Raw genomic sequence first — 22887 nt, 5'->3', positions numbered from 1 at the left:
CGAGACGGCAGAAAGCGCATCATGTTTGATTTCTTTATTTTATAAAAGCACAACGTTTTGTTGATATTGTGAGTGCACACAAATAAAAGTAGTTTACAGTTCTGAATGATGTATTACTCTACCTTTATGAGGAAAAATGACGGCATATTTTAAGTTGTTTCCACTGAAAAAATGCAAGTGATCGCGCTGGCGCCTCCATGTCCTGCAAAGCGCGCTTCAGCTTCCACTCTCCGCACAAACTAATGGATATAGTGCACATTTATCTAGGTTTAATGTTTAAAAATTGTTATATGCTTGATCTGTTTTAGTATATCTATAGATTTTATTTTAGGCAAGTTGTGATGATTTGAGAAGGCTTATATTCTATTTATTTTTTTCCCTTTTTATTCAAAATATTTCCAAACGTGTTAACTATATCAGGAAATATCTTGATTCTCAAATATGTGTAATAAGTAAATAAGTAAATGCGTTTTGCACCTTTATAGATTATGTTATTTGATCAATAAACTGTGATGGGCAAAGTAGACTAATAGTGTAATCTATTAACTACACAATAAAAACCCGACTTTTTACTTAAGTCGTGGGAAGTCGTGGCCTAATGGTTAGAGAGTCGGACTCGTAACCCAAAGGTTGTGTTCACTGCTGTGCATTGCATTCATAAGCTCAACAGAATCGTGTGTGATTGGTTATAATGCGCAGCGCTGTACAAACTCGTCTGTCTCTGGCTCAGCGCCAGCCAGCAAACGCATATTTGAATTTAGCAGCTGATGCACTAAATCATTCTAATATGCTGATTTGCTGCTCAAGAAACATTTCTCATTATTATCAATGTTGAAAACAGTTGTGCTGCACAATATTTTTGTGGAAACAATGATTTGTATAAGATTTAAAAAAAAAGAGAAATTAATAATTTTATTCATCATGCATAAAAGTGATAAAAAGTGAGTGAAGACATTTAAAATGATTTCTATTTAATAAATGCATTAACACATTTAATTCATATATTTGATAAATGCTGTTCATTAAACTTTATATTTATCAAAAAAATCCTGAAAAATAAAGTGTATCACCATTTCCACACAAAATATGAAGCAGCAAAATTGTTTTCAACTTTGATAATAATCAGAAATGTTTCTTGAGAGTCAAATAAATTGTTATGATTTCTAAAAGATCACGTGACGCTGAAGACTGGAGTAATGATGAAGAAAATTCTGCTTTGCATCACAGGAATAACATCACATTTTATAATATATTAAAATTGAAAACTTTTTTTTAAATTTGTAATAATATTTCACAATATTGCTGTTTTTTTTTTTTTTACTTTATTTTGATCAAATAAATTCAGTCTTAAAGAGCAGAAGATATTTATTTCAAAATCATTAATAATTGTAATGTTTCCCAACACTTTGATTTTGCTGCCCAAAGGAGATCAGTGTGTAGTTTTTTTTTTATGAATCACCAGGCGGGGCTCACCGGCAGCGCGCAACCTGTCAACTGAGGTGCTAATTATGTACTGGCGGAGCCTTTGTGTGTTATTTGATTTGAAGCAGGAGTGGTGGGGGAGGAGAACATGTCTGTGGGATTAATCCACTTTAGGGCTCTCTGGGTATTTACACACAGGGGACCCGTGATCACATTTGGCCACATCTGCAACCCATTTGGCATTACGCTGATTCATCTGCTGCTCTCTGAACATACGAGCCAGATGTGCAGCACACAATAGATCCGAGCTGAAATATTACTCATATCACAGCTCTCATACAGTCCATTATGCACAATATATACATACAGTATATGCATGTGAACTGCAGGATATTTTTTTTAAGGCGCATGGATTTTGTGTAATTCATAAGTAGGCTATACGTTCGATTCGATTGCTCATGAAGTTAAATTTGTAAGATCAGAAGATTGGCATTGCCATAGGAGTAAAAAACCTAAAGTGCACTGGCTTGAATGTTATCATATGATTCACACACTGGGTAAATGATATGGGAGGACAATTTGATTTCCCCATGAGTAACCAGGCCTGGATCAGGTGTCTGTGTCAGATTGGGTATATAATGGCAGTAAAGCACTGCCAAATGTGGACACAACCGCACTCACTCTTTGATCTCTTATCATAATTGCTAAACTGGAATTATCTGTTTATATATATATCAGTAATAAATATATAGATGGTTATATCACTAAACTGACATTTTTTGTATCCAATAGAAGACTGATTTAGGTGCTGGTTCACACAAATGGGCAGCATATAGATAAAAATGGTAAATGATAATAAAAATATAATAAGACTAGGAAATCAGAGACTATATACTAGTTTAAAATCTTGCCGTCGATAAGTCTGTTCTGCTCACCAAGACTGCATTTATTTGATCAAAAACACAGTAATATTGTCAAATGTTATTACAATTTAAAATAGCTGTCTTATATGTGAATATATGATCAAATGTGATTTATTCCTGTGATAAAAACAGAATTTTCAGCATCGTTACTCTAGTCTTCAGTGTCACATGATCCTTCAGAAATCATTTTATCATTTTATTTTTTTAGGTTTCTTTGATGAATAGAAAGTTGAAATGAACAGCGTTTATTTGAAATAGAAATCTTTTGCACGTTATAATTGTAAATATTGTGACTTGATGCATGATATGCTTAAAATCTAAAACAAGTTGTGTTTTGATGAACAAGCATAAAATAAAGGTTTTTTTTAATATATTACAGCATAAACAAATAAAAATGATAATTTTAATTATCTCACAATTTTTACTTATTTTTCTCCCAATTGTAAGTATATATCTCACAATTCTTTTCTTCTCGGAATTGTGAGTTTATATCTTGCAATTGCAATTCTGGCGTTATATCTCGCAATTCTGACTTTTCTTTAAATCCATATATGATTTGCTACCCAAATCTGATCTAGAATTTAAATTCTTGCCATGTGCGTTCATATACATCACCAAAAAACAGAATTTCAGAGGTGGTCTGTTTTAAGACCATAACTCAGGACAGACACTGATGTCCCGTCTCTGTTTAAGAGCCTGGTCAGGTTAAATATCTTGACCTCCTGGGCTCACAGCACTGAATTCTCTTTCCCAGGACAGTCAGGGTGACAGGCATTGTTGCTCCTCTTTTTTGCTGGTCTCCTGCTTTTGTCGGTTTTATTTAGCTGGCTGTGCTGTCTCAGTCGGGGGATGGGCCGGGGTTAATAATTAAAGTGCTGTGGTTAGTGTAGTGGCCGAGTCATCCCCTCTTCTGCAGGTCCCTACTGAATTAGAGGTACACATTCATCATCATAAAGTGGATGTGTGCACTCTGCCGCTCTCTCACGAGCGCTCTTCTTTATTCTCCTCTCTTCCTCCTTCCACTTCAGTCTGAGGGGTGTGTCCCGCTGCTCCTCACCATCACCCCGGCTCATTAGGTCAAGACTCGCATTCTTACACTCACTGTATTCTGTGATCATTTACACTGCCTGGAGACAGGAAACTGAGCAAGACAATAACACATTTACACCTGCAGGAGGAACCATACTCAGTGCTGTAACACCTGACACTGGCAGCACAAACCCCTGCACTGTCTAGATTTACCCTGTGGAAGCTGGATTCTGCTATGAAAGAAAAGAATACATATAAATAAATACAGTTTTTATCTCACAATTCTGACAGAATTGCGAGACATAAAGTCGTAATTGTGAGATATAAAGCCAGAATTGTGAGATATAAAGTCATAATTGCAACTGCAAGATATAAACTCACAATTCTGAGAAGAAACGTCATAATTGTGAGATATGAACATGCAATTGTGAGGGGAAAAAATTACGAGAATTATGAGAATAAATGGTCACAATTATATTTTTTTAGAATTGCGAGATGTAAAAAAAACAAAAATAAAGTGAGAAAGTCAGAAATACAAGAGAATTTTGACTTTGAGTTTACATCTCACGGTTCTGAGTTTAGAATTTCAAACTTAGAATTGCAAGAACAAAAGTCAGATTTGTGAAGTAAAAGGTTGTAATTACATGGTCAAAAATATTCCATATTACTCATATATTGTCACCCAGTGGCTGTAGAAGTGCACGACGAAGTAGAGTACAAAGTAATATTTAATAATAATCCACCAACACATAAGCACATATAATACCAGACAACGGAACAGGGGAGAACACAGGACTTAAATACTAGAAAAGTAATCAGGGAGAACTGAAACAGGTGTGGAGTAATTGATCAAAAACCATAGAAACTAATGAGGAACAGTTGGGTAGAGTCTTTTGTGTGGTAAAAGAATGGGGGAATTGTGTGTTTGTTACACACCTGAGTCCTCCTCACTGCACCTGCTATACACACCTGTCCTCACTCTCCCTCTCGTCCCCCATGGGAACCAATCAGAGGGATTATTTGAGATCTGACACCTGCAGACATAGTGGCGAAAGAAGCTTCTATTCTCAAGCAGCAACGGAGCAGAAAAGACTCCAAAAGTGGAGACGCAGCATCACGCAACTCCCATGAAACTCAGCCAGACGCGGACGAGTCCTTCGCTCTATTGGTTTCTCTACTGTTCGTTGTTTGTTTGGCAATTTCGGGACTGAAAGTGACTTGAAAGTAATCAGAGATGTCTTACAGTAATTAGTCGTCTTTGTAGCTGTGGCGGGGGCTTTGAATGGTGATGGAGGCTTTGTGTGCGGGATGGTTGGCTCCTTTTGTAGCCCGCCTCGGTCTGCCCCGGAGAGGGAGGGAAAAACGAGAGCGAGGGGCTGGAGGCAGCTGTCACTTAACATGTGAATATTCGGGAGCAGCCTGGGGGTCTTTAGAAAGCTTTTTTATCCTCCTCGTTTTCATTTGAAGCAGAGTTTGTGAGCCAAAAGAGGAGCTGGGGGAGGGGCTAACGCTGGGAGGGAAAGAGGGAGGTGAAGGGACTGTTCCTCTGTCTAAATGTCTGGCACAAGAGTTCACACAACAGGCTGCCGACTTACGGACCTGCCTTAACTCTACCAAAACCACCGGATGGGGAACACCTGCTATCCTGGAGCTCGGAAAACACAGCATACAGGACTTTTCCAGCAGCTGAACATCCCGTGGGTTGCCTCAGCAAGGAATTCCTCCTCTATGGGACTGGGCACAACAAAGGCAAGAGAGAGAGAATACCGCTGACGGGAGGGGGCAGCCGGAGGGAGAGAGGGACATTGTTTGCTTGTGGCTGTGGGCGACGGAAAAGCGTGGGTCATCTTGCATAAAGTGTGTGTGTGTGTGTGCGTGTTTAAACCGGGATTTGTGAGCAAGTGAGGTCCTGTTTGAGCAAGTGAATGTGAAGGTTTTCGCATGTTTATACGTCTGGAAAGGAAGGCCTCTCAAAGGATGCTGAGAGAAGACAGGTTTTTTGTTCTCCCGTTTGAATGATGACGGAGGAACTTGTGGAATTGTTCGTTTGGCCGTTTGTCCTCCTCTATGCACTGGGGTAAGTATGCCAGGTTTTGTACCATTTTGATTTTTTGTTTTTTTTTATCTGCTTTTATCTATAAGAAAAATAAAATCAGAAATTAGATCTGTTTAATTGTTTCTCTTAGACAGGAATGAGATTAAACAGAGAGCAAATTGAGACTTTTCTTAGATTTTTCTCTTTCAAAGCAGACCCCAGTAATCTAACGTCTCCTGTAGTTTCAGAAGAGATCTCAACAAAGACGCAAACTTTGCTCAGAGATTTCAATATGCACATACTGTACATCTGCGACAATGTAGATAAAGAAAGTAGTGCAGTCAAACGATTAATCGCGATTAATCGCATCCAAACTAAGTTTTTGTTTACATACTATATGTACAGTATGTGTACTGTGTTAATTTATTATGTATATATAAACACACACACATACAGTATATATTTTGAAAATATTTACATGTATATGACAGGTATATCACACAATATATTATTATATTATATATAAATATATTTAATATATAAACATAGCATATTTTCTTAAAATATATGCATGCATGTGTTTGTATTTGTATATACATAAATATACACAGTATACACTCATATATTATGTAAACAAAAACTTTTATTTTGGATGTGATTAATCGCGATTAATCATTTGACAGCACTAAAGTAATCTTTCTTCACTTAACAGCTGCATATTCACTTACCACCTGCAATCTTCAGGCAGATTCTATGAGTACTGAAATAGCACTGTTGCATGTTTTTTTTTATTAATTGTGTAATCTACACAAAGCAGCCTGTTGTCTTTTATTTTACAAATATGTACATTTCCTATTCATCTGTGGCCTGCAGCACGAAGCGAGATGAACAAACTCAGAGTTGCAGAGTAATAAACACTTACATACTGTATATATATTTAATTTATTTTAAATACAAAGCTTAAAATTAATTGCCACTTCATATAATAATTATTTGAATATATTATATGAATTATAAACAATTACAATTAATATAATATAAACATAATTAAATAAGTAGCTGCAAAAGTCGGGCAATTTGTCTCTAAAATTCTTTGACAGTAAACTGCTTTAATTTGGAGTGAGAGATATGGGGGAGTTGCTTCATTGCATCAGATATATGTCAATTTGCTCACAGCTGATTGGTCCAGTTTGGGTTTGCGATCTCTATCCCAGAATAAAACCTGCTCCGGAGCCTAGAAACACTGAGTCTGTCTGCTGTCTGGAGCTAGATCCCTCAGCACTCGCCATTAGCATGCAGTGAACCACAATGACCTGGAATCACCTGTGCAATTAACATGCATGCTTAGCTGAATTCAACAGAGCTCTGTATTTCCTGCACAAACAAAACCATCAGCCCAAAGGTTAACGTGTCATTGCATTCTTTAAGATAAAAGGTATGCAAATGTGTTAGGTTTAAAACAAAACAGGTTTTGTACCATTTTGATTTTTTGTTTTTTTTTATCTGCTTTTATCTATAAGAAAAATAAAATCAGAAATTAGATCTGTTTAATTGTTTCTCTTAGACAGGAATGAGATTAAACAGAGAGCAAATTGAGACTTTTCTTAGATTTTTCTCTTTCAAAGCAGACCCCAGTAATCTAACGTCTCCTGTAGTTTCAGAAGAGATCTCAACAAAGACGCAAACTTTGCTCAGAGATTTCAATATGCACATACTGTACATCTGCGACAATGTAGATAAAGAAAGTAGTGCAGTCAAACGATTAATCGCGATTAATCGCATCCAAACTAAGTTTTTGTTTACATACTATATGTACAGTATGTGTACTGTGTTAATTTATTATGTATATATAAACACACACACATACAGTATATATTTTGAAAATATTTACATGTATATGACAGGTATATCACACAATATATTATTATATTATATATAAATATATTTAATATATAAACATAGCATATTTTCTTAAAATATATGCATGCATGTGTTTGTATTTGTATATACATAAATATACACAGTATACACTCATATATTATGTAAACAAAAACTTTTATTTTGGATGTGATTAATCGCGATTAATCATTTGACAGCACTAAAGTAATCTTTCTTCACTTAACAGCTGCATATTCACTTACCACCTGCAATCTTCAGGCAGATTCTATGAGTACTGAAATAGCACTGTTGCATGTTTTTTTTTATTAATTGTGTAATCTACACAAAGCAGCCTGTTGTCTTTTATTTTACAAATATGTACATTTCCTATTCATCTGTGGCCTGCAGCACGAAGCGAGATGAACAAACTCAGAGTTGCAGAGTAATAAACACTTACATACTGTATATATATTTAATTTATTTTAAATACAAAGCTTAAAATTAATTGCCACTTCATATAATAATTATTTGAATATATTATATGAATTATAAACAATTACAATTAATATAATATAAACATAATTAAATAAGTAGCTGCAAAAGTCGGGCAATTTGTCTCTAAAATTCTTTGACAGTAAACTGCTTTAATTTGGAGTGAGAGATATGGGGGAGTTGCTTCATTGCATCAGATATATGTCACTTTGCTCACAGCTGATTGGTCCAGTTTGGGTTTGCGATCTCTATCCCAGAATAAAACCTGCTCCGGAGCAGGGTAGCTGTGTAGCGTAAGTTACCATGGTGACGAAACCCACTCAGAACCAACCCATCTTCTTGAGCCCGAAAACTCAGAGTTTGCTCAAACTAAACGTGAACTTACCTGGGTAAAACTGAATCCGGCTTCGTCCTACAGGCCACAGGACAGTAATTTAGTCAACGATGATCACTGGTAAAGGCCTGCATGAATTTCAACCACAGACATTCACCTTAAGTTGAAAAAATATCTCTAAAAGGGTTTCTGAACATTAAACTCGGTGTGTGTCTACGTGTTCATCGCTGTCCTACTCCTCAGGCATGTGGTCTGTGTTTCCCAGTAAACCATGAACACGTGCACTAAAAAAAAACTGTTCATTCTTCTGTGGAAAAGAAATGAAGCAGCATTTGCATGCCTGTCATATTTGATCAGGAGTTAAATGGTTTCCCAGGGCCATCCCGCGGATAGTCTTGGCAGAGGACAGTGGCTGTGGCTGCCAGGAGGAGCTGTGGGTATCCTGGAGTAGACTGCCCTCATAAACAGGCTTGTCAGTTGCATTTGTATGGATAGTACTAGCAATTCTGTGTTCATGTTGTAGTTTTCCAACAGTAATCTGGCCCCTCTTGGTCAGGACAGAGCCTCAGTCAAGTGTTACCATCTCTGTCGTATAAATAATGATGGTGGTGTTTGTTGGCGTGAAAGTGGTAAAAGACTCTCCTTTGTAGGACAGCAAGGAATCTAATTGAGATTTATGCTTAGTGGTCTTTGTCAGAGCTGGATGAATCTCTTTTGAAGACTGCAGTGGAAACTGGAAACTAATAGGCTACTATTTCCTTGAAAGGGTATAGATGTTTAAAGAGTATCTTCTCACTTTGACCTTCCTTGTGTTGTAGGTAGTTTAGGCGACGCCTGTATGTATGGCACAGGGACCCAATTAACCCGTGGATTGAAGAATCATGGGTAACCTCATTAGCAGACCTAGCTGTTTGGGACAAAAGTCCAAACAAGTTAAGTCAGAGGAGAGCGTCTTCAAAGAGTGCTACCAGCAACGGAGAGAATGGCCGCTCCCAGAGCCTCCTAGAGAAGAAACAAGGAAAGAGAACGTGGAAGAGGTTCTTCGACAAACTCCAACACCGGACAAGCAGAGGAGTTCCCCAGCCCCTACTGTCACTACAACCAGCACTCTGGACAATGCCTGGCGAAGCACTCCGTCCCCGGTAAAAACACCACGAAATGGGTCTTTGCCCAGAATGTGTAATATTCCAGAGTACAGAAGATCCCCCCTGAGTCAGTATGGATCCGTGGACAGGAGAGCCAGCCTGCAGAGAAAGGATTCTGGAAGTCCCTGGTCCTGGAAGCCTCTGAACACTCGAGAGGTTACTGAAGTCACAGAGGTGACAGAGACAATTGTTACCGAGATTGTAGAGGTGACAGAGTATCCTAGTGCGGGGAAAGGAGGTGACCCTATTGTTACTAGAACTGTTAGAGTCCTTACTGGAGCTGCTGAGGAACTTGCAGAGGTTATTCAATTTAATTTAAATTTATTTTAAATGTAATGTTTTTCTTTATTTTATTTTTTTTTACCATCATTTACCATTTTTTATTTAACTGATTTTGAAGTCAGTGTATCAACAATGTTTCACCAATTTGTTCATTTTCCAATTAAATAAAATTGTTTCACAATTCTTACAAATTCACAGCTGCAGAGTGATGGTCAATCAAGTTCAGACCAGGAATCAAGTCTAGATCAATGGAAGGTACAGTATACTGATCTTTCCTTAACCTGTACTTTCTTTATGAAAACGTGATAGCATATTGTCTGGTCTTATGTTAAGGATGGCAGAAGTGTTTTGGCTCTGAAAGATGAGTTCAGGGATCCGCTGAAATTCCAGCAAAATCTGGAAACGCTGCTGACGTGGGTCTGCGAGATTGAGGAGCTGACAGCCAATCAAAAACCACCATCCTCAGAGTTTAAAGTGGTGAAAGCGCAGCTGCAAGAACAGAAGGTATGTTAAAAACCTTAAAAAATTGTTAAGTTGTTGCTATATAAACTAACAAACAATAAACTAATACATTAATATTTACATAAACTATTGATAAAAAAGTCTACCCAATTTTAAAGCCTTGTCATGTAATTTCTAATCCCATCCTTAAACTTTTCTTGAACTGAGAAGCATACTGTGTAAGTCCATGCATATAATAAGCTTTGAATGCCTTTGTGTATGATATGGGAATGGGTGGGGGAAAAGTAATTCACCTTTTTGAGACCTTTTGAGATCTTTGTTAGCTTAGTGAGTAAGGTAAAACATACCTGAATGGCCACAATGATCCTCTGACACATGATACAAGTGTTTGGCTTAAGTACCACAAAGAGAGAACAAGGTGCATTATAAAGCTTGTAGATTCTCAGAAGGAGCAATACCTCTATGAACCAAATGTGTGTTTGCTTCCTCATACAAAGCATCTTTGAAGACGCAAAAGGGGGTGTTCTACAAAACTGTATTAGGAAGGCAGTTCCCAACATGTCCTCCAACTGTATGGGTCATTTGTCGCTTCCCTGAAATACGACCCATCAGAGCGTCTACTAAATTTGCGCTTCTATCGACAACAGCACACTTTCCTATTAATGCATTGTACCCTTTTATTTGCATCATAATTTGTGTTTTGTGTAGCTCAAATGGTAGAGCATTGCTTTATGATGCGATTATGGGTTCGATCCCAGGGGGGAACGCACATGCTCATAAAATGTATATGCACTATAAATCACTTTCCAACACATCGCCAAATGCATTCATGTAAATGTGTTTTGCGAAATGGAAATGAGACAAATGGTGGGTAAGGGACCGTATATAAAGTCCACACATTGCCTTTAAATGAACACACAATTTGATTGGTCATCATGACAGTATTAGTCAGTATTAGTCATGACAGCAGACGCAACACAACACTGTCATTATTTTTGCGTCAGCTAGAGGGTGCTTAACTTTAAAACGTAAATATAGGTCGTAATAAGTTGCTTGCACCAGTGTTGCCTACTTAGTGACTTTGTCGCTGGATTTAGCGACTTTTCGGTCCCCTTTAGCAACTTTTTTCCAAAAAAGCGCCTAGCGACAAATCTAGCGACTTCTTGGACAAACCTTATTCAGTTTCTAAACCTCGCCAGTACTGCTGCACGAGGTCTTGCTTTGCCAGCACGCACAAATACGACCCATCAGAGCGTCTACTAAATTTGCGCTTCTATCGACAACAGCACACTTTCCTATTAATGCATTGTACCCTTTTATTTGCATCATAATTTGTGTTTTGTGTAGCTCAAATGGTAGATCATTGCTTTATGATGCGATTATGGGTTCGATCCCAGGGGGGAACGCACATGCTCATAAAATGTATATGCACTATAAATCACTTTCCAACACATCGCCAAATGCATTCATGTAAATGTGTTTTGCGAAATGGAAATGAGACAAATGGTGGGTAAGGGACCGTATATAAAGTCCACACATTGTCTTTAAATGAACACACAATTTGATTGGTCATCATGACAGTATTCAACTCTGACTGAAATTCAGTGATGTCAAGGCTATAATGTGATTGGTTATTACGGCACACGTGATCCAAGTTAGCCATTACGCTTTCTCCAATAGTAAGTAATACAGACCCTCTCATCTCCCTATATTAAGACAATCTCTGGCATCAGTTTGAATATTGAGAAGCATCCCAGGATTGAGAACCACTTGCTTGCAAGCCCCTGCCCTTGGAGGAAGCATAATAAATTCCTTTAGCATAATAAACATAATACGTTTCTTGCCCTGCAGCTCTTACAGCGCCTCCTAGAGGACAGGAGACCAAGTATGGAGACCATGATGCAGGAGGGTCCACACCTGGCAGAGGGGCTTCAGGGAAATGACAGTGAAAAGACCAAAGTGCAGCTTGCACAGCTCGAGCTCAAGTGGGAGGCTCTACTTCAGGGCGCCAACAGCAGGTCAGTCTGGTTGACACATTGGTACACATTTTGGTCCCAGGAAGACCCACGTAGTTGGGGCTGTTTGACCGACATAAAAGAGCCAACCACAACTTTTTTACCTGATGCTTTGGGTGGGTAAATCTGATGTTAGTAATGTAATGTGTTTTGTTTTACAATGAATTTGTTTTCACAGACACAGGACTCTGGAGGACATTCTGCCAAGAGCTCAGCTATTTCAGGAGAGGACAGACAGACTTCAGCAATGGCTTATATCTGTGGATCAGGACTTAGCTGAGCTCCGCTCTGCAGAGAGAGCGATGCTCCATCTGCAAGAAGCCACAGGACAGGCCAAGGTCAGCAAAACATTACAAAATGTTTTGTTTATCCGTTAATAAATTTGTATGCTACAAGATTTCAGTGTGGAACGAAATTGCCTTTCTCTATCACCTTTTAGGCAGTCATGGAAGAGATAAAAGCTAAGAGTGTCGACCTGGGGAAACTCCAACAATGTGCTCATGAGCTCATGGAGAAGATTTCAGGTGGTGTTTCCTCCCATTTTGTGTCATTGCATACACTAAACCTTGCACAGTGCCCACAAGGACATGTTTCAAACATGTTTCAATCTTTCACATGCTAATCTAAAGAGGAGGAAACCCAGCTGGTGCAGGAGCGGGTAGACAGTCTGCGTATCCGGTACTCAGTGATGAGTCTGGGTAGTGCTGATGTCCTGCAGAGGCTGGAACAGGCTTTGGAGGCATCTAGTCGATGTACCTCCAGTCAGGAAGACCTCCACCTGTGGCTTGGTCGAATCGAGAGAGAGCTGCTGGCTCCTGCTGCCCAGACTGAGACTGGAGATGCAGTCTTGTGTTCTTCTGAGAGACAGAAGGTAAGAGACAGGTGGATACCTCAGGTTGCTTGAAGTGTACTGTAAGTCATTTTGGATAAATACAGCTGCTAAATGCCTGCTTACCTATCAGCCTGTTTGCATTTGATCAGCTGGAACAGGCTGTTGAGAAAGAGTTGGCTTGGTTTAGAGACACCTCACTGGCACTGGAGGAGCTCAGAGCCATTAATCTGGACCCAGACATCATTGCATCCGAGCTCAATGAGCAGAAAGTGAGTTTTTGCACATTCACAATGATGTTCTCTGTGCATACACTAGAAATTCTGTAAAATTCTTTAAAATAATCCATATGATGTCTATGTTTTTCTGCAGATACTTGCTGTGGAGATTCTGCAGCACAAGTTTAACATTGAGAAAATGGTGAAGATTTTGGAACTCCTGCAGATGTACACTGAGGATGGGGAGACACTGAGACTCCAGGTAAGCTAATATTCATTCTTAATACCTTTTGAAACATTTTCCATGACATAAGAACCAACATAATACTACTGTCTTTTCCCCTCCAAAGTCTTCCCTGGACACCTTACAGGAGCAGTGCCAGGTCACTACTGCCACTAATTCCCAAGTCTTGCTTCAACTGGAGCATGCTCAGTCGCTCTTGTCTCAGTTCTCAGAGGGCTATGCTGAGGTGTTACCATGGTTACAGGAAACCAAAGCCCTTATTGGCCAGTTTACCCTAAACACCATCAGCTACGAGGCTTTCCGAGAACAACAGGACCTCTTACAGGTACTTAAAAACTTGCTTCTTCAGAGCAAGATATTAACAACAGATGCTCATGTTTGGGCCCACATTTGCTATAGTATAAGTTCAAGTTCAAACACATTAGATTTTAATAGCCATCACACTGTATTCAAAATATTAACTTTGTACTGCAATTATTAGACTTCATTAGTTGTTTCAGATAAAGTAATACAAACATCAATGTTTGATCGTGTTGCTGCATAACGTCCAAACAGGGCATCAGGGAGTCCATAGCAGAGCACAAGCCACTGATAGCACGGCTGATCATGCTGGCCCAGCGTCTATCAGACCTGAATGCAGTTCAGGGAGAGGAGTTCTGCCAGAAAGCCAGGGACACTGAAGAGCAGCATCTGGCCATCAGAGACAGGGTTCGAGAAGCTGCTGGAGTACTGGAGGAGTCTCTGCCCCGCTATACACAGGTGACACACATGTAGATTCGATGCTGATTCCGGGTGCATATGATGAAATATTTTATTTATCCTATAGAAAACAATTGTAGAAGTAGTTTGAATGCTGTAAAAGCCGATGTGTTTTGAAGGCCTCATAGCCTACATGACTGTGAGAGAAGTCACACGGGAAAGAATGGGATTTTGGCTGACGTTGCTTGTGGATGGCATCCGCGGTGATACTAAGTTGCTCTTTTGGGCCACATGGCCTTCAACATGTTCTTTGGATAAAAATGATGAGGCAAATACACCAAATAGTCACTTTGTGATATGTTTTGACATAGGCTAGTTGGCAGTCTGCCACCCTTACAAGAGAACAAAAGACCAATTAATGAGGTGAAGAGTTAGGGAGTATTGGGAGGAGAACACCTGCAATAAGATCATTGGTTGAAAACTGTAATAAAGGTTGAGCTGTGAGTGAGTCAGATGTTCTGCAGAGGTCTCAGATTTATTGTCTTCTTGCAGTAAAGTCCAATTTTGACTTCTTGAACTCTAACTTCTTCAGCATTATTTTGCAAGACAGAGAAGACTTTTCTCCATAACACATACTGGAGAATCCAGCTAAATCGGCTTCTTATGGTAGTTGGTTTAACATGGTTTGTAGTTATAAATCAGAGGTTCTTAAACTTGAATAAGTCAGACCTTCACAGAGAGGACCTACTTTTGATGAATGCCCCAAAACTCCATTGTAGATGCTGAGACTAGTGTACTGGACACTTTGAGAAGGTTTAAAAGATTCACCTGTTATTTAAAGCTTTTTCATAACTTACAGTATATCAGTTTATACCGTTCCGGGGATTTGAACCCATGAACTTGGTGTTGCTAACGCCGTGCTCAGCTGAACTACAGGAATGCAACCCACTGATGCACTACACTGATATAACCTGTTTTCAAAAAAGCCATATGTTTTATGTTGCTAAAGTAGTATAGAAAGACAACATTGCCACATTTTAGCTGCATAAATGCTAGCTCACTCCTGAAACTCTGTATGTCCATGTCAGCTGAATGAGAGGATGACTCTGATCGGAGAGAGAGTGGAGCGTCTGTGTAGTCACCTGCAGGCCTCAATGGCTCTTCAAGGCCTCTCCCCACGAATTCAAGAGCAGCTACAGGACAACAAGCACACATTGTCTGAGCTCTCAAAAATGGATCTGGACCTCAGCAGTGTGAGGACACAGGCTCAAGAGCTCCTGACCAACACAGGGGCTCTTGGGGACAGTTCCATTGGCACAGGTACCTCAAAACATGAATCGCATACATATTCTGGCACATACAGCTTTATATGCTAAAACATCTCATAAACACTATTGTTTCATAAGCATGGTCTGTCTATGATGATCTTGGCAATTTCAGCTATTCAAGACCGGGTTTGCAGTCTAACAAGCCGCTGGGAGGAGGCTCAAAGACAAGCTCAGGAGAGGGAGAAGTGGCTTCTCAATCTCCTGGATCTGGCAGTCAGGTTCTGGAATGATGTGAGTGACATGACATCTGGACTGAATGATGCCCAGCAAGCTGTTCTGGACCTCAACTCCAGTCGATCAGATTCAGAAACCATCCGACAGAGCCTGGAGACCATGCAGGTAGGCTACAAAATTGATACTGTGGTCAATGTTTATCTGCTCTATGCTGGTCCAGGCTGGCTTTTTCTGGTTTAGTGCTGGTCTAGCTGGTGAACCAGAAATGCTGGCGAAGCTGGTTGACCAATGTAATATTGCTAGTTTTACTTAGCAGCTTTTAGAAGTACATCCCATGTTTTGGACCAGCGTCCAAAACAGAACATATACTCATTACCTGGTTTTGTTCTTTCAGCAGGGTCATTTAAGAATATTTCCTCATTGCGTCCTGAAAGTTTTGAATCAACGCAATGCCTCATACCATTAAAACTCTCTTATCCTTCCTTCTCAGACACTCAGGGAGGACATTGATTCTCTGCAAGGTGACCTGGACACACTAGGAATTCTGGGAATGGAACTCATGTCAGCTTGTGGTGACACAGACAAGCCAGAGGTCACCAAAAGTTTGGATGAGGTTTGTATTTGAAACTGAAATGAGAATAATCCTCGCAGAAACTGTTGTACATCATGCAGTCATTTGTTCACATCTCACTATCCAGCTGTCTTTTTCTGCAGCTTTATGGCACGTGGAACAATCTCAGTAAGATCTGGACAGAGTGCAACAGTAAGTTAGAAGAATGTTTACGAATGGCTCTCCATTATCAGGACAGTATGCAGGTGAGTTAGTTTCAATTCCTTTCAAGGCATTCCTAATGTAGGTTGACTATACATCCTCATTTTTCCAGATTGGACATGTCCTGGCCAGGATTTCTAAAATGTCCAGGTTTTGGCTTTATTTTCCTTTATTTGATGTTCTCTCTACTGTCCTCATAAATTTTATGCATGCATATTTGCATTGCTTTGACTGTTCTCTGTTGATCCCACCTTCTCCCACGCCATGATTGGTCGATTGTGTACAATGCCTACATGCTATTGGTCAAGCTAATTTTCAGTCATTACCTTCAGCAAGTATGAAAACAACAAATGTAGGTTGACTATACATCCTCATTTTTCCAGATTGGACATGTCCTGGCCAGGATTTCTAAAATGTCCAGGTTTTGGCTTTATTTTCCTTTATTTGATGTTCTCTCTACTGTCCTCATAAATTTTATGCATGCATATTTGCATTGCTTTGACTGTTCTCTGTTGATCCCACCTTCTCCCACGCCATGATTGGTCGATAGTGTACAATGCCTACATGCTATTGGTCAAGCTAATTTTCAGTAATTACCTTCAGCAAGTATGAAAACAACAGGAAAACAAAGCCAAAACCCAGACATTTTAGGCAATTTAGAAAAAGTATGTATGGTCACCCTACCTAATGAAGTTTGTACTTACTGTAGAAAACTTCCAAACACAATCACAAAGAATGGTCTGTTCGTTACTTTTTCTATCTTGTCTCGTCCAGTGGTGGTAGGTCTCTGTCTACAGTTGTAGTATTTCAAAATTCATGCCTCCATGTGGTTGTAGTGATGAGTCTCTAACAGACAGGCCAATTTCCTGCCAATTGGCAGGACTTTTGGATGCCCTTCTAGAGACACCAAAGCTAGCCATAGAGAATTTGAATTAAAGTCAGCATATTTCAGCGAATTCTCTTCTTGGTTGCACTGACTTCATGCGACAATGGAAGAAATTGACAATGTGCACTTATGAATATTTATATACTGTAGAGTGGGTCAAGAGAACACTACAAAAGCAAGCTTAAAAATATGACCTTCTGTTGAAGGGACTCTTTGAGTGGCTGAAGTCTGCAGAGCTGAAATCCACCGAGGAGTTCTCAGTGGGATCTGACCTGGGATCAGTTAAAGAGCAGCTATGTGACCTGAAGGTTAGACCACACAAACTTACCTTAAGAAACTGAAAACTGTGTCACAAACAAATTAGTGGTGATTCCATCACCTCTCCTTTCAGGAATTTAAGCGAGAGCTCTATCAGAAGAAGATCGAGATTGAGAGTCTAAACCATCGCTTTGTGTGTCGCCTTTCCCCGGGCACTGAGCGACCTGGGTCCATCTCTCCACTGTGTGACTTCCGTCAGCGATGGGACAACTTGGAGTCAGAGACTGTCAGCAGACAGGTAAAATCTCAGCTAAATGAAGAAAAAAAAAATTGTTTCGTCATAATGGTACTTCAACGAGAGCACTATGTTTTCGAGCAGCACCAGTTGGAGTGTGCACTGCTGGGCTTGGGTCAGTTTCAGAACACTCTTGATGAGTTGCACGCCTGGCTCTCCCACACGGCAGACCTACTGCAAGCCTCTCAGCCAATCAGCATTGACCTGCAAACCTGTGAGATAGAGCTAGCCAAGCACAAGGTACAAACACAAACTCTAAGGCACTCATTGGCACATTCTTGCCAATGTTGTGTCCTCACTTTTCCAGTGATTTTTGCTCATTTCGAATGAAACGCTAGTGTACTGCTTACTGAATGCTGCATAGATCTACTGTCTCCCAACTAACAAGGAATGTTAGTACCTAACATTCTAGCAAGGTTCTATTTTAAGGTTCTATTTTTGCTAGCTGGGATACTGGCTACTGCTTTTAAAAATAGTATGTGAAACAGCCACGTAAGACATGTTCCTGGATCAACCTCTTCAAAAACATAGACCTAACCCCATCCCTACACTCTTAAAAATAAAGGTGCTTCACGATGCCATAGAAGAACCTTTTTTGACTAAATGGTTCCATAAAGAACCTTTAACATCTGAAGAACCTTTCTCTTTCACAAAAGCTTCTTTGTGGAGAAAGAAGGTTCTTCAGATTATAAAAAGGTAAGAAAGAGATGGTTCTTTAAAGAACCTTTGACTGAATGCTTCTTTGTGGAACCAAAAAGGGTTCTGCTATGGCATCACTGTGAAGAACCTTTTAAGCACCTTTATTTTTAAGAGTGTACTCCTAAACCTACCCATAACTTATCCCTAAAATCAGAGGGAAATGATAGCTGAATAACAAAGGTTCAGAAGCATGTAACCCTGGTTGTAAGCCTAAAACTGTAATTTTCTTTAAATGGGCTGTATCCCTCAATTCCAATTGGTTGATTAGAATGTTGTACTTGGTGAAATCACGTTCACTCCAGCCACTGCTTACTGCATCCTACACAGCATTTACACAGTCTGTACTGCATACTGGGTACTACTTTTAAACAAAAGTGCTTGTTGTTGTGTGCCTTTAGGTTCTGCGGAATGATGTGATGTCCCATGTGCACACGGTAGTCATGGAGATCCAGGATCTCCTGCAGTGGCTGGAGCACACAGACCTGAGGCTCTCGTCCAGTAAGACCGTGTGGGGAATGCCAGACTCTGCCAACGAGAGACTGAACGTTCATTTGGTAATGAGCACTTGAATTCTGCATGCTGAACTTGGAGTCTTAACCCTGCAAACTGTGTTTATAAAACACTGAAGTCTCATTTCTGTATCTTGCATTGCAGGAGTTGTGTAATGAGATGGATTCTAAAATGCACGCTTACACAAATGTGCGCAACGCCATCCACAGGATGCTGGAGGGACGTGAAGTGGCCCGGGGCTCCGGCACAGAGCATAGCTTATGCATACTGGAGCAGAAGTGGAGCACTGTCTACGCTAAAATGCAAGAAAGAAAGGTGATGACAGCATATTCTGCATAATTATAGCCATCTACAGGCTTACAACATAGTATCACATAAAGTTTTGAGAGTTTAATTTTCTTAAATTTAAAAGGATTTTATACATATTGTTTATATATATACATATAAAAAAAATAGGTAACACTTTAGTTTAGGGACCAATTCACACTATTAACTTGCATTTTGGAGTGATGCACTCCAAAAGTGTGGCTGTGTTGACATTAACATTTTACAGTAAAATGTGCCAAAAGACATGCTAAACAGGTTTTGACCTCTCATATGAACTACAACACCGACAGAAAGACCTCTGTTCTCAGGAAATCATTTGGCAAATACTAAACTTCTGTGCTTTTCACCTCCACAGTTCAGTGAATCATGGCACTTGCTGGTGGACTGGATGACGGAGGTTGAACAGACGCTGGACACACACAAAGAGATCGCAGTGTCACAGGAAGAGATCAAACAGCAGCTCACTGAACAAAAGGTACTTCACATCTCAGGACTCAGCAACGATGGTCTGCTGGTCTGAGGCCAGTGTGAGAGAGTGTCGGGTCAGGTGACAGTTTGGCCTTTAGGCCAGTGCTGCACTTACACTGCAAATAATTTCCGGCAAACTTAAAACTTTGTTTATGTATTTGTAAAAAAAAAAAAAAAAGTCATAGTACACTGAAAAAAAATGGTGTAGAATTGACATTGAATTAGGGATGCACCAATGTATCGGCCAATAATCGGTGTCGACCAATAAAGCAATTACTTGTACTATCAGCCATCAACCGATTGCTTAAAAACAGTCAATGATCAGGGCCGATTATACCCTGTCGATCAAAAGGTGGTAGAAAAATGGGTAACACTTTATTTTGATAGTCCACTTTAGATATTCTACTAACAGTAAGTAACTTTGCAACTACATGTCAACTAGCAGTCATTAGAGTATTAGTAGACTGTCTGCTTAATATCTGCTAACACTTTATTTTGATGTGTCCACAACATACAACATACTGACTATGAGAAACTTTGCAAGTATATGTCAACTTATTCTACTAACCCTAAACCTAACCGTCTACTCTGAGAGTTAGTAGACATGTAGTTGCGAATTAATGAGAGTTAGTTGACATGTAGTTGCAAAGTTACTTACTGTTAGTAGAATGTCTAAAGTGGACTATCGGAATAAAGTGAAACCGAAAAACGTTTCAAACAGCAACTTGCGTGAAGAAAATGTTCCGTGTGTCAAATATAGGGCTGTCCAAGTTAAAGCAATAATAACGCATTAACGCAGAACTGTTAATGCGGGTTCTGACTGACCTTGTGAATCACCAAGTTCGAGCCAAGGTTGCCAAATCCACGGTTTTGACCTCCTCCAAACATTATTTGTACCGCGCCAACCATCCAGTAATCGCAAAGGGCTTTGGTTTGTTACTTCTGATATGAAACAAAGTCTAAGCTCTCAAATTCTGTCCATTTTTCACAAAATTCTAACAATAAATGCCGTTTTGATGCTCTTAAATGTGGCGTGACAGATCACTGTAGCAGCTTCAGTTCAAGCGGTAGCGGTAGAGTCTCTTCCACTTTAATACAAGTCAAAGCGAGAAATAAACATGAAAGAACATCAGAAGGTATGTTCAAATTTATAGTACAACTACCAAACTGTATGATGTCTCATATAGTTGCTCAATCAGCATTTTAACCGAAAGAAAGACGTCAAATAACAGTGTCACTTCTCAGCAGGCACAGGACGTCAATATAACGTCAGGTTGACGTTGCATTTTGGTTGAAAATGAAAATGGGGTTTACATCAGTATTTGACGTCAATTTGACGTTGACTTAATATTGGATTTTGGTTACACAACCTAAAAATAACAAATATCAACATCAGCTGATGTCGGTATTGGACATCAAATTAACATTGACATTAGACGTTGAACTGACATTGAATCACCCGACGTCGCAACCGAAATTCAACCAAATATCACCATTTTACGACATTGTGTGCCTGCTGGGATTAGCATTGCATTTCCCTCAGGAAAGTTACCCAAGTTTGTTAGTTAGCTATAAAAACACTAGAGGGAGCTTATTTACTATTAGTTACATATTTATATTTCAATAAATCTGTCATGAAGTCAAGTTTTTATGAAAACTAACTTACGTGCAATTGAGTTGTATACAAACATTTTTATTTAAGTGTGAGTATTGTATCTGAAAATAAATGGCATTGAATGTAATAGTTTTGTTATTAATTTTAACCTCTAATATTATGTACCAAATGAGAGGGTTCTATGTATAGTACACTGTGTATAGTTTACACTTTACAGCATTAGTTGGGAGAACTTTTTTCCCCTTTAAGAAAACTAAACTCGGTAACGTATTGGCTGAGAAATTTAGTATCGGTGCATCTCGACCCTGATATAGCAGTATATATTGCAAGATATAAACTCTGTCAAATTGTCAGAATTGTAAGATATAAATTCAGAATTGCGAGACGTAAACTTGCAAATGTGAGAAAAGATATCAAAGCTGTGAGATAAAAAGTTGCAATAACCTTTTTATTTCTTATTCTTTGGCAAAAAAAACAAAACAAAACTGAATTGTGAGATATAAACTCAGAATTCAGAGAAAAAAAGTCTGAATTGTTAAATATTCAACTCTGAACTATGAGAAACAAAATCCAAATTATGAGAAGCTCAGAATTAGGAGGAAAAAAGTCTGAATTGTGAGCGGAAAAAGGTTTCCATAAAAAATAAAGGATGGATAAATTCTTAAGGAGTTATTTCTGATGATGGCGCCCGTTAAAAGTTGCTGTAAAAACCCTCAGTAAAGTAAAACTTGACAGTGGAGTATATAAAAAACAGTATAAACCACACTGGAAATTTCACCACCGAAGCAGTCAGTTCAGTCGGTTCATTTATAAGGTGAATTTGTATGTTTTCAGGAGTTCCAGAAGCTGCTCCGCTCGAAGCGGCCGATGTACGAGGCCTGTCTGAAGAGTGGCCGCTCGCTGCAGGAGAAAGCCCAGAGTCCTGAAGACACGCAGCACCTGGAGAACATGGTGTCTGAGCTCAGAGACTCATGGGACACCATCAGCGGCAAATCCAGCGAGAGGTGAGCCGACGGGAGCTCTGTAGTGCACTGTGAGTCTGTTTCTGAGCTCTAAACTCCGCTTTTCTGTCCCAAGGCAACACAAGCTGGAAGAGGCTCTGCTGTTTTCAGGCAGATTCACTGATGCTCTGCAGGCTCTTAATGACTGGCTGTACAGAGCCGAGCCACAGCTGGCTGAAGATGTGTCTGTCTGTGGTGAAAAAGACCTGGTCAGCAATCTGATTGACAAGCACAAGGTACAGCAAGTCTCAGAGTCAATTTTCAAAAATTAGTTATTTTTATTGTTACATTCTCCATTAAAAGACCTTCATAATGATATATGAGTTGTTGGAATCGGACAAAAAAAATGAAAAACAGCAACACCTGTTTGAAGTCGATGAAGTTAGCAAAATCCATTTCGAGAAAAATCAAGTTAAAGTTTTCTGAAGGTTCCAAAGCAAAACCTAGCAACATTGCATCTTTTCCTCCAGGTCTTTTCTTAATAATCATTACTGCATTAATAATCACAATATAGCTATTTTTATTTTTATCTTTGTTGTTATAAATA

General features: G+C 39.3%; 1 protein-coding gene across 1 annotated transcript in view; it reads left to right on the top strand.

Annotated features, from left to right (window-relative positions):
- The window catches only part of LOC107713903 (dystonin-like), a 39505-nt gene that overhangs the window by 4822 nt on the left and 11796 nt on the right, over nt 1-22887 (top strand). The window contains exons 2-26 of the mRNA XM_016519552.1: nt 8932-9558; nt 9739-9795; nt 9874-10044; nt 11854-12020; nt 12196-12355; nt 12457-12541; nt 12647-12888; nt 12999-13118; nt 13219-13326; nt 13415-13633; nt 13864-14067; nt 15096-15327; nt 15448-15674; nt 16000-16122; nt 16224-16325; nt 17374-17475; nt 17559-17723; nt 17805-17960; nt 18818-18973; nt 19074-19244; nt 19275-19296; nt 19483-19511; nt 19612-19731; nt 22174-22343; nt 22417-22576. Coding sequence (XP_016375038.1) covers nt 8995-9558; nt 9739-9795; nt 9874-10044; nt 11854-12020; nt 12196-12355; nt 12457-12541; nt 12647-12888; nt 12999-13118; nt 13219-13326; nt 13415-13633; nt 13864-14067; nt 15096-15327; nt 15448-15674; nt 16000-16122; nt 16224-16325; nt 17374-17475; nt 17559-17723; nt 17805-17960; nt 18818-18973; nt 19074-19244; nt 19275-19296; nt 19483-19511; nt 19612-19731; nt 22174-22343; nt 22417-22576 — 4032 coding nt within the window. The 5' untranslated portion in view covers nt 8932-8994. The remainder of the gene's footprint in view (nt 1-8931; nt 9559-9738; nt 9796-9873; nt 10045-11853; nt 12021-12195; nt 12356-12456; nt 12542-12646; nt 12889-12998; nt 13119-13218; nt 13327-13414; nt 13634-13863; nt 14068-15095; nt 15328-15447; nt 15675-15999; nt 16123-16223; nt 16326-17373; nt 17476-17558; nt 17724-17804; nt 17961-18817; nt 18974-19073; nt 19245-19274; nt 19297-19482; nt 19512-19611; nt 19732-22173; nt 22344-22416; nt 22577-22887) is intronic.

This window comes from Sinocyclocheilus rhinocerous, unplaced genomic scaffold, assembly GCF_001515625.1.
Source record: "Sinocyclocheilus rhinocerous isolate Xijiao unplaced genomic scaffold, SAMN03320098_v1.1 scaffold1470, whole genome shotgun sequence".
NCBI lineage: Eukaryota > Metazoa > Chordata > Actinopteri > Cypriniformes > Cyprinidae > Sinocyclocheilus > Sinocyclocheilus rhinocerous.
The sequence above is the reverse complement of the archived record's forward strand: the minus strand, read 5'-3'. Positions and strand labels throughout refer to the sequence as shown.